The 18130-nt window shown below is 34.2% G+C and overlaps 1 protein-coding gene across 1 annotated transcript in view; it reads right to left on the bottom strand.

The window, feature by feature from the left end:
- LOC143235478 (sodium-dependent proline transporter-like) overlaps positions 1-15939 on the bottom strand; it is a 39488-nt gene extending 23549 nt beyond the window's left edge. Inside the window, exons 1-2 of the mRNA XM_076473694.1 lie at positions 15693-15939; positions 454-558 (exon numbers count right to left, since the gene is read on the bottom strand). Coding sequence (XP_076329809.1) covers positions 454-558; positions 15693-15719 — 132 coding nt within the window. The 5' untranslated portion in view covers positions 15720-15939. The remainder of the gene's footprint in view (positions 1-453; positions 559-15692) is intronic.
- Between the last annotated feature and the right edge of the window lie 2191 nt (positions 15940-18130).

The following is an 18130-nucleotide window of genomic DNA, read 5'->3' as shown; positions in this document are numbered from 1 at the left end:
ACTTCTAATTTAAACCAGATTTTTCTTATCAGTAATTCACAATTATAGGATAGTAACATTTAGAAACAGAAGTAAATCACTTAATTTAGGTTATAATTCAGCATATAATAACCTTCAAATACCAAATTTCCATTTAATAACTAATGTTTCTTCAATATCTTTTGAGAACCATATTTCAGCATAAAATGTAATGGAGTGAGAAAACAAATACTAAAAACATTGAATTTGCCATAGGAAGTAGTGTTAAAAACTAATCTTACATTAATTCATACATTCATTATAACCTTTTCTAACCATTAACTTGGATCATAAACTTACTAATTTATCATACAAAATGTAATTCTATAAAATATGTGTTTATGAAGACAAATTATCAAACAAATGCAAATTTTACATTTTTTATCAGCTGCAAAGTTATTACATATTACATTTTTAACAAAGAAACATTTTCACCTTAATAGGATCATATGGTGTAGGCACATAGCTCTCTTTATTGCTTTCACTTGTAATGAAAGTGGCAGAGTCTTTGGTTTTGTATGAAACAGGTCGGACAGGATCCTAGAAATTAAAACATTTGACTTAGTCATTAAAATCATTTAACAACACTGTAGAAATTACAAGCCTGAAAAATTCCTAAAGATAAAAAAAAATATCTCAATAAAAATTGTGTGTGAGATGAAACTTCAGATTGTCATGGGTTTGAAGATAATTTGCAATACCTCAACTATGATTTTCAAAAAGCTTTTGACAAAGTTCCACACAGAAGATTATGCAAAACACATCAGTGGGTATTGTTGAAAGACTAGTTAATTGGATTGTAGGGTAGTTTGACAAGAGAAAACCAAAAGCTATTATTAATAAGAGGCAAATCAGACAAGACCTTCGTTACTAGAGGTATGCTTCAGAGATTAGTGCATGTACTTTTGCCTTTTCTTCATTACATTTAAGAAAATGATAGGGGCATACTTGGTAAGGTTTGTTTGTTTTGTTTTTTGAATTTTGCACAAAGCTACATGAGAGCTATCTGCGAGAGCCATCCCTAATTTAGTTGTGTAAGACTAGATGGAAGGAAGCTAGTCATCACCACCCACTGCTACCTCTTGGGCTACTCTTTTACCAACAAATAGTGGGATTGACCATCACATTATAATGCACCCATGGCTGATGGGTGAGCATGTTTGGTGCAATGGGGATTCAAACTCGTGAATCTCTGATTATGGGTCTAACGCCTTAACCCACCTGGCTATATCAGGCCAGGTAAAGTTTGTTAATGATATTAAATTTTTGGATATTTTCTAGCTTACTGAGAACGTTGAGGTATTACAGAATGGCTTGGATCAATTAAAAAGTTAAAAAAGTAACTGACAAATAACCTCCAATTACAGAAAGTTCATACATTTGAGTTATCATAATTGGGAACATAGATTTAATATTGATGGAAACCCAATGAATGGAGTGACTGAAAAAAAGGATTTTTTGCAAAGATAAGTCACTCAAACCATTGAAGCAATGCTATTTTGCTGGTAGAATGGTATTGTAAGGTTAAAGTGATTTCCATAAAGAGTATTAGCTAGGTATATCTGTTTTACATGAGGATCACTGGGATACATTAAAATGTGAGACTGTATTTAACTAAATAAACAGAATGAACATGAAAATGAAATAAATCTTTATTTAAAACAATGGACAATCACAGCTTGTGTACTTGAGTTAAGAAGCTTCATATTTGCTTTTTACTAGACTTGTGGATTGATCTACTGGCTGTTTCCACCTCGATGATTTCTTATTACTGGAGATCCTGCATGACAGTGTTTAAATCTGATGAGAAAACATCAGATTTACAAAAGGTAACTAAATCCACCCAGTGACTAGTCATTCTCATTCAAGTTAGCAGAGAGTGTAACCCCTATATAGTTGCCCTACTGGTATAGGCTGCTGCCCTCTATATTCTTTCAAAATATACAGTGTTACAGCAACACTTAAATGATCAGTGGGATAAAGACCTCTAATTTCTTTGCACTTTGTTTTAAAGAAACACAACAGAAGTAGATAATTTGGAAAAAACAAGCTATGACTCAAGGCAGTTTTGATTTCCCAATGAGATGATTACCTCGTGAGAAGAGTTGCTGTCAGCAGCAGAGAAGGTCAAAGCATACCTGACAAGTGTTTTGGAAGAGACGAATCGATTATTTCCGGGAAAATACATGGTTAATTTATTTTTCTTCTTGTTATATGTATATTGATGAGAATAATAAGTAGTTTCTGCACAGCAAAAAAACTGCCAACTGATACTATTGTTAGGCCAGCAATGTTGAATGTTTAACATACATGGATTTGTTGGAAAGGTTTGTTTTTATTCTTTAATAACTTAGATAATAATACAGCAAAACAGTTTAATTCAGAAATGATTTAAATTTATGTGTGTTTTTCTTTCATGAGAAGTTTCGTGTACTTGTGCCTGTGGTAAGTTATTCATTTATTGCACGTAGCTTTATTTTAGGCTTAATTATAAAGCAAATAGTATCTTAGGCTCTCTTACGGCATCATGATAAGTTGAATAATTTTTTTTTATCAGTTGTTTGATGCACATCCAAGTTTTTGATATCGACTTGTTGACAAAAGCAAAATAAAAATTACCAAGGATTTCACTTGGGTTTCAACTGTGTCTTACTTTATGTTTACACGCTTACGTATTGGGTCTAATGCTCCTGTCCAATCTGCCATGTACAATACTGATCTCATTTCATATGCCAGTTGGATATGGTCAAGTCATATCACACTGGACATGTATTTCTGGACTTTCTTCACTAATGGAGACCTATTCCAGTTTTCTAGCAACATCCTAATGTTTGACTTTTGAATATTCGGAGGATTAAACTCTCTTTACTTTCACTTGGATGGGTCTTTGCCCGTTGATTAATCAGTGCACCTAAAAATAACACACACCTTGTTTGATCGGTGAGTTAAATTAATTGTATTAATTAATGCATTAATTTTTAGCTCTAATCGTAAATTAATATTTTATACACTTTTTCATAATTTATTACTTTTAACATATATTAATAACAACAATGGCTGGGGAGGAAAATTAAAAGTGACTGGAACGTACGAGGAATGTCCCAAAAGTTCGAGACTCGGTCAATAACGACGAGACTGATTCATCTATAATTTATTTTTAACATAATCTCAAAGGCCTTTATGCCCTTCTCAAATAATTCTTCTTCATGGTCCTCGATCCGTGACTGGATGGTATGCACCAGATCATAACTACTTTAAAATATTCGAGATTTTAGAAAGATTTTAAAGTTAAGAAAGATAAAAAGTCTTTTTCAGGTTTGGTTTGAATTTCGCGAAGTGTTCAGTCTGCCCGTTTTATGAAACTGAGAATTCACGCTTCGCGTCACGTTTCCGCAATAACGTGTCCCGTTCTTTAGGCTTTTGGAGAGTGATGGTCAAATCACACTCTTCAATAAGATAAGATTTTCCAGTTGGTTCAGGAACGGCCAAAAGCAGATAGCCTTTGTGTGCATTTTCTAAAACCAACGAATAATGTAGTATAGAAATGTGTGATGCCTTATATCCCATTTACTTGATATGAAACATTTTCGAAGTCTCTGCATTTTATTTCAGTTTAGTTTGGACATCTGAACTTTCTTTTCTCCATTGCACACGAAAGGTAAATTCATTAAATTCAGTCAGTTGCGTGTTTTTTGTTTTGTTTTTACAGAAAAAAAAGTCTCAATCACAATGGATGAAGGTGATGTGTTCATACCTGATTCTGTTGATGTTATTGGGTTTTCTATTTAAAGCCAGATTCACTCATGTACAGTGGCTTTTCTGGATTAGAACACTTTTTTTCACTTTTTTCCTGATTTTTGTAAACTTTGGGTTTATTTTAGGTTTCACACTCTGGATTTACTTTTAAAGTTGTTTCATTAAGTAATTAATTAAAGGAGAAGGGACAGACTATATATTGTTGGGATAAAACTGTAAAAGATTTCTTCGCTCTTTTTCTTCTCAGTTCAACACACCCACTACAAACACGTGCCCGTATGTTTTATATCATCTGTGACTGGGTTTGTTTGTAAACAAACATTATGATTATAATTATCTCTATTTCAACTTTTTCTTCGCAAGGAATAGTCAGTGTTCGGAGAGAAACAATTCCATAACTCGAAAATTCTCCGAACTTCTGGTTAGCGAGTCCTAATTGACTACTTTGAGAGAAATCCGAGCACCTGAAAATATCACAATAGTATTGTTCTGGAAACTTCTGTCTAGGAACATCTGCGTTTGCCGAGGTATTTGGCCTCTGACAGACCAGTGACGGGGGCGGTATCAACTGCGGTACACTGCACAACATTCGAGCATTATTTTATGATATTTCGTACCACCTAGTCAGGAAGTTAAGAGTTAGGCCTCATGTGGTTGTTTTGGATTCTGTTGATGAGAGAGCATAATATGACATATTTTATTACTTGTTTAAATGAAATCTGAAGCAGTTAAAAACATTCTTTATAAATCAAACTTCCAAAATGCTGCATTCTAGATGTCAATATATCAGGCATCATTCACATAAAAATCCGCGAAGAATTGCATAATCCAATCTCTGCCCTTAATAGCTTCATGAAACATTAACCACTTGGTCAAGCCTGACAAAAAATTGATAAAATAACCTACTGATGACAAACTTTTGGCCTGGCATGGCCAAGCGCGTAAGGCGTGCGACTCATAATCCGAGGGTCGCGGATTCGCGCCCGCGTCGCGCTAAACATGCTCGCCCTCCCAGCTGTGGGGGTGTATAATGTGACGGTCAATCCCACTATTCGTTGGTAAAAGAGTAGCCCAAGAGTTGGCGGTGGGTGGTGATGACTAGCTGCCTTCCCTCTAGTCTTACACTTCAAAATTAGGGATGGCTAGCACAGATAGCCCTCGAGTAGCTTTGTGCGAAATTCCAAAACAACGACAAACTTTTGAATGCCGAACCGTTGCCCCTTAACCATTATGCCTGTTAACATAATTCAGGCTATTATTCCTCTCTTTTTCGTCAATATTAAGGTTACTACATGTTTCAGTTTTTAGCCTTTTTGTTGTTGTTGTTGTCGTTCCGATCAAAAACAGTAAAAGTAATAAACTGTTCTTGTTTCTGTGTTTCAATATGATTTTGATATTTACGGTTTATCGTTATTGAAAGCACTTTTCAGTTTCAGTTTTGCTTAGAGAATTACCTGGCTGAGACAAACCACGCGTGTTCCCTCTTTCTCTGATACATTTTATAAAGCCTAACCTTTTTATGGGCAGCTCCAGGAATTGAGATTTGAAGACTTGCGCAAGAGTAAAAAAACAAAACAAAAAAGGTTTGACTTTAGTTTTTTTTAATTTCGCACAAAGCTACTCGAGGGTTATCTGTGCTAGCCGTCCCTAATTTAGCAGTGTAAGACTAAAGGGAAGACAACTAGTCATCACCACCCACCGCCAACTCTTGGGCTACTCTTTTACCAACGAATAGTGGGATTGACCATAACATTAGACACCCCCACGGCTGGGAGGGCGAGCATGTTTAGCGCGACGCGGGCGCGAACCCGCGAATTACGAGTCGCACGCCTTACGCGCTTGGCCATGTTCTATGAAACAGACAAAAAAAGGCCGATTGAGTTGTATCTCCGGAGTTATAAATATACTACACTTTCAGCAGCTGTCTGTATACACCCGTACGTTGTAATAGGTGGTATATGCGCTGTGTGACACTAGTGACTATTGTATTTCACTGTTAAACATTTTCCGACTCCACTTGTTGGTTATTAAAAATAAATATTTCCCATTACATTCTTCGATAAGTTTGGTGAATGAACAAATTTCCACAAGTAAGTTAACGTAAAACAGACAGAGGAATGACTTGTTCTAATAGAAGTGAATTTGCATTAACTCCTCAATAGGTTACGTGTTAAATTCAACTTTACAAAACAATAATTCACCATTTTCTTAATGACTGAAACTTCTTGTTCAATTGCAAAGAAATGGGGATTGTTTCGTTTAAAAGAATATTGAAAACATTTAAACGATAGTAATTAGTTATATATAAGTTGTTTTAAACCCAGGTAGTGCAGTAAATATTAGAAGGTTGAAAAGCACTCCTTATTTTCATACTGGCCTATGGCCCACATTTACAGGGCCGCTTTACTGCAAATTGCACTTTATCATTTTAATAATAATTTCCGCTACAATAGAAATGTAAATTATTTTATGATATTACGAACAGTAATTAATTTGTTTGTTGTTATGCACAAAGCTACGCAAATGGCTATTAGTGCTCTGCTCACTACAGGCATTGAAACTAGGTTTCTAGTAGTATAAGTCCGCAGACATACCACTGTACTGTTTGGGGGCAATTAGTAGGCCTACTTATTTATGTGTTTTAATGTAAATCATTGCTAACTTTGGGCCCACTTTTGGGGAATTCCTATAAAGGCGTTTTTTTTTTTTTTGTTTTCAAAATACTCAGGTGCTGTAATAAATTGAGTGAAAATATTCACCTTTGTGAACACCTTGGAACGTGAAAAAATTATGTTGGTAACATTTAGAAGTCGGTGCGACTGGCAGTTTAGGAGTTACGTGACACACATACAAAGACACTAAATCTTATAATATTAACATATTTGATGCCCTGGATGATGTTAGATAAAATATCGTAAATCTATGCTATGCAATTATATCATATGTTTTATATCCTCACAGTTAATATCAAACATTCAATATTTCTATACATACTGAACATGTGTTCTTAATATAAAAAGTTGGCTGTGGGAGCCACTAAGTTCCTCTCATTCTAGGAGTTAGTCACAGAATTAGGTCATTTAATTAGGGTATCACGTGTAATTAATTGTAATTTCTCGTTGAAGAGATTGCGTAGATCTTTTGCACATTCCTTGTTTTGCAACGAGGATGACGTGGGTGGCGCCTACACCCAGAGATAATGAAGTTGGTGTTTTCCTATGTAATGCAAGTTTTTCAGTCTGTAACAAAATAATTATGACGAAACATTGCTTTTTTAATGTAGATATGATTTGATCTAAAACACTGCAATGGACATGACAAAACAGATTTGCTCTTAAACTTTGATTATTTTTGGAGTTGTGCGAAAAGATAGTTTCATTGTTTGTAACACCGTTTCCACTTTCCTTGTTTCAAACTCATTCAAGAGTAAAATAATTCAGATTTTATTCGGAAATGTAGTTTTTGAGAAATTTCCAGTGAGCTAGGGAAATCAGTGAGTTTTAGAATACCACAAGTATAATACTTAAGCTGATGATTTGAATACTGCATGAGTACAATTTAAAAAGCGCCGCCTGTAAATTAATAATTCTGAAATGGTTAGTGAATGTGACAATGAAATGGTCAGGAAAGGATGCTTGAATTGGGTTTTAATTTTTTATATGTTTGAAAGATATATGGAGTGATAAAAGCTCGCCTAGTATCACACATAACATTAAAATGACTGGTGAAAGTTCAAATATAAACTAAACGTTTAAAATGAATGCACTAAGATTAAACTATGCCGGTGTTACGTATACCTGCCATATGCCAATCAAACCAAATGGTGTTTGTAGACATTTTTAGTTCCATTGTTTCAGCACACACACATATACTCTAAACTTCATGGACTAAGGATCAGCTTATAAGATCTATTTAGTATTTATATACATTCATCAGGGTTTTCTTAGCCAAATTATTTATTTACTCTGTTAAAATACACTTTTGTTGAACACACTCATCTATATAGCTAAACTATTCTTTCACAAAAATCTGTCGGTGTGTGTTTGTTTGTAACTGGTGAACCGCTGTATCGATTGTTATAACACTTCGCATGTGCCCTTAAACATCTTCCCTCCCCGAGTGCTCTAAAAACTGATATAATGAAGTGACTGGATCCATTATTACGACAACATTTAGTATTAAAACTCAAATGGACCTTCCACAGACTGAGTTTAAATCGATAAACAATTGAACAAATTGACCAAGTCTGGCTTATATTTACACTTAATACCAAGATATGCACGGAGAACGAATGATCCACGTGCATTTAGTTTCATTTCTGTGAAGTCAGCGAAATAAATGTCGCAGGAAGTATGGGTATATTTATCATTGTATGTGTATAGTATATATAGAACACTGGCATACATTCACATTTTTACTGCATAAATCAATGCCAAATGAAAGTGATGTTTAACGGTTTAACACCGCAAGCTCCATGAACTCCTCTGCTTGATTTTCAACACCAAGACATACATGGAGAACGAATGATCCAAGGTTTGTCATGGACAGGTGGGTTAAGACGTATGACTCGTAATCTGAGGGTCGCGGGATCGAACCTCCGTCGCACCAAACATGCTCACCCTTTCAGCCGTGGGGACGTTATAGTGTGTCAATCCCACTATTCGTTGGTAAAAGAGTAACCCGAGAGTTGGCGGTGGGTGGTGATGACTAGCTGCCTTCTCTGTACTCTTACACTGCAAAATTAGGGACGGCTAGCGCAGATAGCCCTCGTTTAGCTTTGTATGAAATTAAAAAAATAACAAACAACAACGAATGATCCACGTGCATTCAGTTTCATTTCTGTGAAGTCAGCGAAATAAATGTCGCACGAAGTGTGGGTACACTTATCATTATGCGTGTATAGTATATATATAAAACACTCAAATGAAAAATGGCACCAAAATATTCTTCTTTTGGATAATTTTGTCTTACGAAAAACTTTAACAGCCTTAAGATTGCCTTATAGCAAATAATTTGTTTAATTTTCATCAAAGGACAGCTTACACCGATTATTGAATCTTGACAGCTCTCTGGGTCCTTAGGATACAACGTTTTTTATTAAAAATACATTGAACTTTTATATTCGACCAGCAGTGTGGTTTGAACCAGTCTTATTATCTAGTAAGCTTATAAGCACAGGCTTTCACTCCTTTAAACATGAAAGAACTATGGTCAATGAACAGGTATGTGACAAAATAAATAGTTCATGCTTTGAATTCGGTCAGTCATGCATTGAAATACACATAAAACACCGGAAAAGTAGTGAATAAAAGTTTGATATATTTGTACAACTGTTTTCCCAAAACTAAAACCAGCCTCATGTCCGCTATGAACGTTTATCATATTTGTATTGAAAACAAAACAATAACGTATGATTTTTTTTGGTTTATTATTATTATTTAAATATATCGTATGATTTATAAGGTGTAAAATATTTATTTTTCTCAAATAATACTTTTTTTTAGAATTTGTAATGTATACTGAAGAGATGTGGGTAATAACAACAATAATAACTTATTTCCAGCCAACGTTTCGCCACTGTGATTTCGTCATGACTATTAGTATATGTGTTTTGCAATAGCAAAGCCACAGCGGGCTATCTGTTGTGTTCACCAAGGGGAATCAAGCCCCTAACTTTAGTGTTATAAACTCCACAATTAAAATTTTATATCTACATTTAGATATGTTTTCTAAATTTTTGATGCAGATGTCCTACAAGCAATATTAAATTAGCATGAGGTCCTCCGCTGGTACAGCGGTAAGTCCACGGATTTACAACGCTAAAATTATGGGTTCGATTCACCTCGGTGGACTCAGCAGATAGCCCTATGTGGCATTACTGTATGAAAACACACATACACACAATTAGCATGAGTGTGTGCGTGTTGTTGAGAACACTAGTGACGTATGTAATGTGAGACCATACTTGGACATTTTGTTTTATTTAACAGTCCCAAATTTACGATTTTTGGAAACTTCTGACCTTCTACTGCATATCAGTGTATATAACGTATCTAAACACGACACCCATTTCTCTCAGTTTAGCGAGTCTACACGTAACAGTTAACTCTCGTTATCAATGTTCGTGATCAACTGAATCCAATAACGTAAAAAGGCAGGGATCGATCTCCGCGGCGGACAGCCTTTTATATAGCTAGGCAGTAGAACAGCAATATAAACACAATCATCTTGCAGACGCCGAATAAGTTTTTATGAAAGTAAAACCGGGAAAACATCAATTGACACATTACTGATTGTTTGCCCTTCTAGTCGTGAGGGTTTTATAAAGTGACTGTGAGTTCTATTATTCACCGTTAAAGAGTAGCTCAAGAATTGGCACTGGATGGTGTTGATTAACTGTTTTCTTAAAAAACTTTGTGAATCTGTTTATTTAAAATTAATCACAAAGCTGCACACAGCTATCTGTGCTATGCCCGCCACGGGTATCAAAACCTGGTTTTTAGCGGTGTGAGTCCGTAGACGTGCCGCTGTGCCACTGGAGGGCTTGTGAATCTGATATTTTAAAAATACATCTCTCTTTAAGAAGGGTATGTGTTGTAAACTTGAAAGAATTCTTAAAACTGTGAATGCGATTTGCGAAGTAACGCTTATAAAAGTTTTGAGACGGCTTGACTGGGTAATGAAAAAAACTTTAATATAGATATACGACGTCGTACGTTTTCTATTACCGAGTCAAGTCGTCTCATTTTTTTATTTTAACAAAAGTGGTAACCTAGTTATTAAGAAAGAATGCTTAGCCTTATGTTGAATATTATAGTTGTGCGTACGATAAGTCTAAAATATACGCACTCCATTCATGAAACTGATGTTCAACTGATGGAAATTAGAACCTACCTCGATAAAGGTTTTAAAAGTGTAATAGACATGTGTATCGCAAATGTTTCAACCTATCATAAACAATTTCGCTTACTGTTCGGTCAGACTTTTACACTTTTATAACACTGGAAGATTGTTTGTTTGTTTTTAAATTTTGCGCAAAGCTATATGAGGGCTATCTGTGCTAGCCGTCTCTAATTTACTAGTATAAGAGTACAGGGAAGGCAGCAAGTCATCATCACCAACCGCCAACTCTTGGGCTACTCTTTTACCAACGAATAGTGGGATTGACCGTCACATTATAATGCCCCCACGGCTGAAAGGGCGAGCATGTTTGGTGAGACGGGGATTCGAACCCGCGACCCTCAGATTACGAGTCGAACGCCTTAACCCACCTGGCCATGTCGAGCCAACACTGGAAGAACGCAGAACAATATTTCAAACACTACAATTACTATTTCCATGTTATTGAAGCTCTTCACCCAGTATGACTAGGGCTCATCAGGCCGACTGGTATTCAAGAAATACAGTAATGGTTGAGACGCTAGTTGTATTGTCTGTTATGATGTGAACTAGATTAAGTTATTTACAAATCAGAACAAAGGGAAGGAATAATAATTCATTGTTATTTAGTTATTTATTTTTAACGCCAAATTACATACTTTTATTTCAATTAACTATTGTAACAGATTTACTGTTATACATTTATTTTAATACCTACGTTTGTTTCAATTTCATACATGTGACGTATATTGCTGAACGTGTACTGCGCAAGCCCCGCCTGTTCTATATATGTGTAGAAAATTCTCGAGAGCAAAAATGAACAATACTCGAAAACACTAGTTTATAGATCTCAAACATTACTAACTTCAGTGAATTAACTTCGGACGTTAGTATTTCTACGAGAACATCAAACATCTTAATCGATAAAAAGTCAGCTTGTAAGCGGTGTGAGGAGCAAGAAAAGACAACTAGTTAGTTTGAGCGAGGTGTAACAACATCAACTCAGAATTAATTTGCTCGTCGTGAACCTGAACCGTCGATAGAATAGTCAGTTATAGATCAGATAGAAGACTCAGTATAGTCTATAACTTTGTAAAACTCTTGTATATGAACAAGTATTTGTAATAACCGTTATTATAAACTGTATTGTCCTTTGTGTGCTAAAATATATTTGTGCTAAGAAAGAAAATTCTGTGTATCAATCTTGTTCACAAATATCATAAATTTGATACATATCGAAATTCAATTAACTTCTAAATTAAAATTAAAATTTCCCATTATTCTTAATCTCTCTCTCGGGTTTGGGTATCATATGTACCCTGGAGGGTCAGGTGCTCTTTGACCTCTTCCTCCTTCCTTTACTTGTGTGGTCATTCAGTGTTTGATGGTGTTAGATTCTGATTTTTGGGTCAGAGTGGGCTGAAGTATTCCGACCCTTTTCAGGGCAATGTCCATGTATTGATATACATATATAGATATTGTTTTGCCCTATCAGTAAGGTGTCTAGTTTGTTAGTGGCCATTTTTTTAATATATATTTATTACTTTTTATTTATATATATATATTATTTTATTTATTTATTTATTTTTATGTTTAAAATATATGTTGATCGGGGAGAGGTGTTTAGGACTATCTTCATCATGTATGAGGTACCTGTCTAGTTCACATAGTAATTCATTTTTCATCCAATTTTTATCAAAATACGTTATTGTACTATGTAGGATTCTATCTGGTATGGTTGGTATGTTTGAATATTTGTGTATAAAATGTGCCTTTAGGTGGTCAAACAATTTCGGAGTGCCCTTTTTTTAGAAAGATGGCTTGTATCTCATCTTCACCCGGAGATTTGTTTTTTTTATTGCTTCAAGAAGTTCATTTATGGATATTTCTTTCGTAAAGATGAAATCTTAATACGTATTGGTTTGGTTTGGTTTGGATTTCGCGCATTGCTACACGAGAGCTGTCTACATTAACCGTCCCTAATTTAGCAGCGTGAGACTAGAGGGAAGGCAGCTAGTCATCACCACCCACCACCAACTCTTGGGCTACTCTTTTACCAACGAATTATGGGATTGACCGTCACATTACAACGCCCTCACGACTGAAAGGGTGGGCATGTTTGGTGTGATGGGGATTCGAACCCGCTTAATAAGTAACGTACGTAACATGATAAATCGGAGGCTCGTCTGAGATAAATCATAAAACGTAAGAACAATACACATTATTCAGAGCAAATGATGGACCAGCAAGCTAGTTACTGTTCCAAAGGAAGGAAACGATACATGCTTGTCATTAAGCACAAAACTACACAAGGGTTATCTCTACTATGTCTACTACCAGTATCGAAATCCGATTTTCAGCATTATAAGCCTTCAGACTTCATGCTGAGCCACAGAAGGCTACTTACTTAGTAATTCTAGGGGGTAGACTGGCCCATGTCGCATAAAGCTTTCTTTAATACTAGATCATTTGGAAGGGTTGTTGAGGTGTGCTTTTCATATGACAAATTAATGTAGAAAAACAGTTATCTGTAAAGCAGGTTAATCGTATGACTCTTATCGTAGTTTTAAAGTTGATTGTTTGGCGTTTTATATCGCAAAGCAACTAGGCTATCTGCGTCAGTTTGAAAGTTATTTACATTTAAAGATTGGAACTAGAACTACGTATATATTCGTTGCCATATATACAGAAAAGCAAGAAGGGCCAGAACAGAGTATCCACTCGTCTGCTAGATAATTAACTTTAGTAAATTTTTTGTTTAAATGTTCTTTGATTTAAAATATTACAAAGATAACTGGTTTCAGGAAAAGTGTGCAACGAATACTCTTCAATCAATTTTGAAACACACCATGGATTATTTCTCTCACTTCTGTCCTGGTTTGACTTTGGAGGATTTATATGCTTCAAACTAAGTAATTTTACTAAAACGCTTCTGGTAATTATATTTAGTGACGCACATTTCTCTTTTCATTCTTTTAATGAACTTCGCAGCCTAAATCCTTTTATTTAAATAAACCTGTAATTCATACTAAAAGTTAAAAACATTAATTTTTTTTTAATATTTAAGGTTAAAACAAAGTTAACAAGGTCGCTATTTTGTGAGTGATTACAGACGACAACTCATTTTTCTTTGTAAATTAGATTAGCACCGGTCAAACACTAGAAACGATACATTGAACACGCGTTTGATGTCACTCACACTCGGATCTTTTCGCGATTGGGAATAAATTGGCTTTCTTATAAACATAATTCCAGTGTCACGCATAATAGCCAAATCATTTGTTAAAGCACAGTAAAATGTTAAATATATATATATATATGCCTGTGCATTTTTAGGCTGATACATTAGTTTTAATGTCGTACAAATGAATAATCTTGCAACATATAAATATTAAAGAGTGTTTTATAGTCCTTAATGGTGAGAAAACTTATAGCCTTATTAGCATGCTGTGTCTTATTAAAGCAATTTACTATTTAAAATGTGTCTATCTGTGTATGTCTGTTTCTGCATTACTTAATACACAAGACAAAATCGTTCGAGAATTGGAAAGGACCAGTTTATTCACAAAATGTTAAATATATTCCTATAATGATTAAATCCGGTAGCCGGTTTGAATTTGAATTGTACATCAATAAAATTGCCTTTACTTAAGGAATGAGATAACAAAATTTATTTTCGGTAAGCATAAGGGCCACAGTGGTATAAATAAGTGATATGAGCATTTTTAAACTGCTTATTATAAAACGTGGCCAAATAAACATTAATTTGACAGATAGTTGATTAAATAATTTCAGTTACTGCTTTGTGCGTTTTCTTATAGCAAAGTAACATCGGGCTATCTGCTGAGCCCACCAAGAGGAATCGAACACCTGATTTTAGCGTTGTAAATCCGTAGATTTACCACTGTACTAACGGGGGAAGTTACTGCTTTTAGATCTATAATCAACGCTGTATGTGTTAACTGAAAGAAACATAATTTAAAGTTAAAAAAGGATACATTTTTATCGGTATGTTTTATACAAAATATTAGCTTGGTGTGAACTCATTTCACAGAAAAAGAGTTACATTAAATATTAAGTAAGACATTAAATTAAATTTATCTTTGTGTACTGTATGTGTTTTCTTATAGCAAAGACACAACGGTCTATATTCTGAGCCCACCGAGGAGAATCAAACCGCTGATTTTAGCGTTGCAAATCCGTAGATTTACCGCTGTACTAGCGGGAGTCTTTTACTTGCTGAACAATGTTCTCTAGTTTTACTACAACTGTCTGTACTAACAAATAATTTCATTTATATATATAACTAATTTAGATGTAACTGTCCTAATTTGATAATAATTAAAATTATATTTTTGTATCGTCACTAACAATAAAAATTCTAAACTGTTGTTTTGCGTGTCTGGGGAAGCATATTATACTAACAGTAACACAGTTGTAAATAAACGTTTTTTTTAGCATGTACTATGTTTTCTTCATTAAATATTGTGGTTAGAAATCGTGGTTGGTTCATTTACCGCTATTGCACTTGTCACTAAACCGAAAATCATTCGGTAAAAAAAAAATCATTGGCTATTATTTTCACACTGAACATGAAACTATTTTTTGCCATTAAAAAACAAACACGACCTGTTTAAACGTGCTATCATAGAAAATTGTTAAATGGGTAAATAATGAATTGAATATTAAAGGGGAATAAAAATATTAATGTACACAAAAATTAATAATGACAGTTTTCAGACACACAATAACAAAGATGCTTTTCAACACCATGTTTTAAATACGAGATACGGTTTTTAAATTATTCTGTACATTGCATAATAAAATAGAATTTGAAAAGGAAAGAGCAGTCACACTTCTAACTTTTCTTTGTCATCCTTACTAAAAACTAATTACAAGTCACAATCTGTGAAAGAAAAATCTATTTGGTGATAAAACGAGAAAATCGTTTGCCTACATACAGCTCCATGGACTATAGGCTTTGATGCAAGGGGGATAAGATACACAATATAAATAAATAAAAACTTAAAAGTACTTACCGAAATCTGATACTTTTGAGAAGGCATGTGAAAAACTTGTTATGACGATAGTTAAAAAAACAAAGAAATAAATCAAAGTTTTCAATGCTATAAAAAAAGTAAAATACACTAAATTTCCTTTTCAGAGTCTAACTCAAACTCATATCCCTGAAAAGTCTTTCACCAATAGACAAATCATGAATCAGTACAACGTAGACAATAAATGCCTCCAGCTATTCCTACTAATGACTCCCGCGTCTTTCACCTTAACTTTTCAGCCCACAAGTTACCAACACCTGTAGATGTCCTGGAAGCGCCACCTACCACACATATCCGGAATGGAAGCGAATGTCCCAGACAGAGACGTGTAGACATTCGGGGTCAATACCTGGAAATACAAACAAGTATATGAACATAAGAAATGTTGTACGATGAAAATTATATACAAAATAGTGCTTGAGTGTGAGTATAAAAACAAAAAGTTATCGTTCAAATTGATTTTTTTTTCAAAATGTGAACTATTTTATTAAAACATTTCGAATAAAGCTAAATTTAAGCGAGAAATTTTTGTATCCACTCCGTTATCCAATTCAAGCAATTTTTATAATAAATTCAAAGAAAGTTCTGGAGTTCTTAAGGAAATGGGTTTTAAATGTTGACAATAGAAGATTTTAAAGGTTTTCCAAACATCTAATATTTTTGCAAAAAACATCTGAAAATTGAAGTGTATGCAATAATATCTGAATATGTTATTATATAATATACATGTTATTGTAATTCCTTAACAACGGAGAACTGTTTTGTTCGTTTATCGTTGACATTAAGTGTGGGTGCGTGTCTTCGTATAGCAAAGTCACATCGGAGATGTCTGCTGTGTCCACCGAAGGGAATCGAACCAATGATTTTAGCGTTGTAAATCCGTAGACCTATAATTGTTCAACATGTATAATAAGTCTTGAAAATCCCGAAACAATATTAGAAAAAGTATTGCATATAATAGGAACACGAATAATAATTTAAAACTGAATTTACAGTTTTTATCTGTAGCTGATCAGTTAGTTAAATAGGCTTAGGTTTGCCTACTTTTTCAAGTTCTACTTTAACGTATCTACTCGATTATTTATTAAGGCCTTCCCAATAAGTGAATGTCGTATACATGTATATTGTAAAAAAAAAAAAAAAACATTAATGTAATTTAGTCACTAATGCATTATCATTTATCATTCCTGTAATATTTTAAAATGTAATTACAACATCATCTACAACGTACAAGCTAGATGATAATAATAGTCCTAAGTTATTACGTACCTGCATGAGGTCGATTTCAGTATTTTTTAATGTGTTCTGTCGTTGACGCTTTTTTTCTGATTGTTTGATAAAAACAAAACGAAGTTCGGTAAATCTAACAATAACTTGGATGCAAATTATCAACTTAAGATACCAAATAACGTTTCAACAATAATTGTTTAACTGTTACACTACTGTATGCCTATCTCTTATAAACTTGTATTATTTTCTCTTTAATCGATTGAGTAATTGAAAAGATACGTCAACTTTCAATACTAACACAGAACTAAGGCATTTGTTGGATATACCCATTGGATACTTCCCTAACTTTTCGTTCACTGATTACTCGTATTCATATCGTTTGTGTGTACCACATACTCCACGAAGATTCTTGATTCTTCACTTTAATGAATTTTGTGGGCTTTCGATCTTAACGTTTTGCGCCCTAAGCAAACATTTGAATTAAAACATTGAAAATATAGTTAATAATATAGCCCCTTCGTGGATTTATGAAGTCTTTTGAAGAAACCGAATACAAATGGAATGCTACACTGAATTGTCCATTAACTAAGCCTTTTTGGTGTTTTTCTATTTTGAGGATTATGGTATATTGACGGTATAACTACACTGCTGTGTGTTCTATCCAGAACGTAAATTTCTGACCATGTCAGAAATTACGAAATTGACTTAGGCCTAGAATAACACCTAATAGCTCTTTCAAAGTGGTATAATACCCTTTTGCAGTATTCGTTGCCTTCTGTTGTAGGCAATCATATGTCGAACTTGTAATAACATAGCCCCGACTGCAAGATAACCAGCATCTGTATCTGAAATGAGAAGATATTCAAGAATTTAGTATGTTATATATTTGTTTGCAATCAATAGTCCAGCAAAACTTATTAAGTTTTTAAAGTAATTTGGTATGAAGACAAGCTATTTCAGTGTATGATTTCACACAAGGATAATTGTAAGAAATAATTATATTTATTCAAGTATATTGGTTTTGGTCAATACGGATTGAATTAAATTTTATATGTGTCTTGTTGACGTTTTCTCTCTATTAACCTTCTGTCCTAGGACACTCACATGTTGATGAAACAATTTACATTTCTTGAGATTCAGCTCACTGTTCTCTTTCCTCAAGTCTCCCAGTGGTTCAGCAGTATGTTTGC

This window comes from Tachypleus tridentatus, chromosome 12, assembly GCF_004210375.1.
Source record: "Tachypleus tridentatus isolate NWPU-2018 chromosome 12, ASM421037v1, whole genome shotgun sequence".
Classification (NCBI taxonomy): domain Eukaryota; kingdom Metazoa; phylum Arthropoda; class Merostomata; order Xiphosura; family Limulidae; genus Tachypleus; species Tachypleus tridentatus.
The sequence above is the reverse complement of the archived record's forward strand: the minus strand, read 5'-3'. Positions and strand labels throughout refer to the sequence as shown.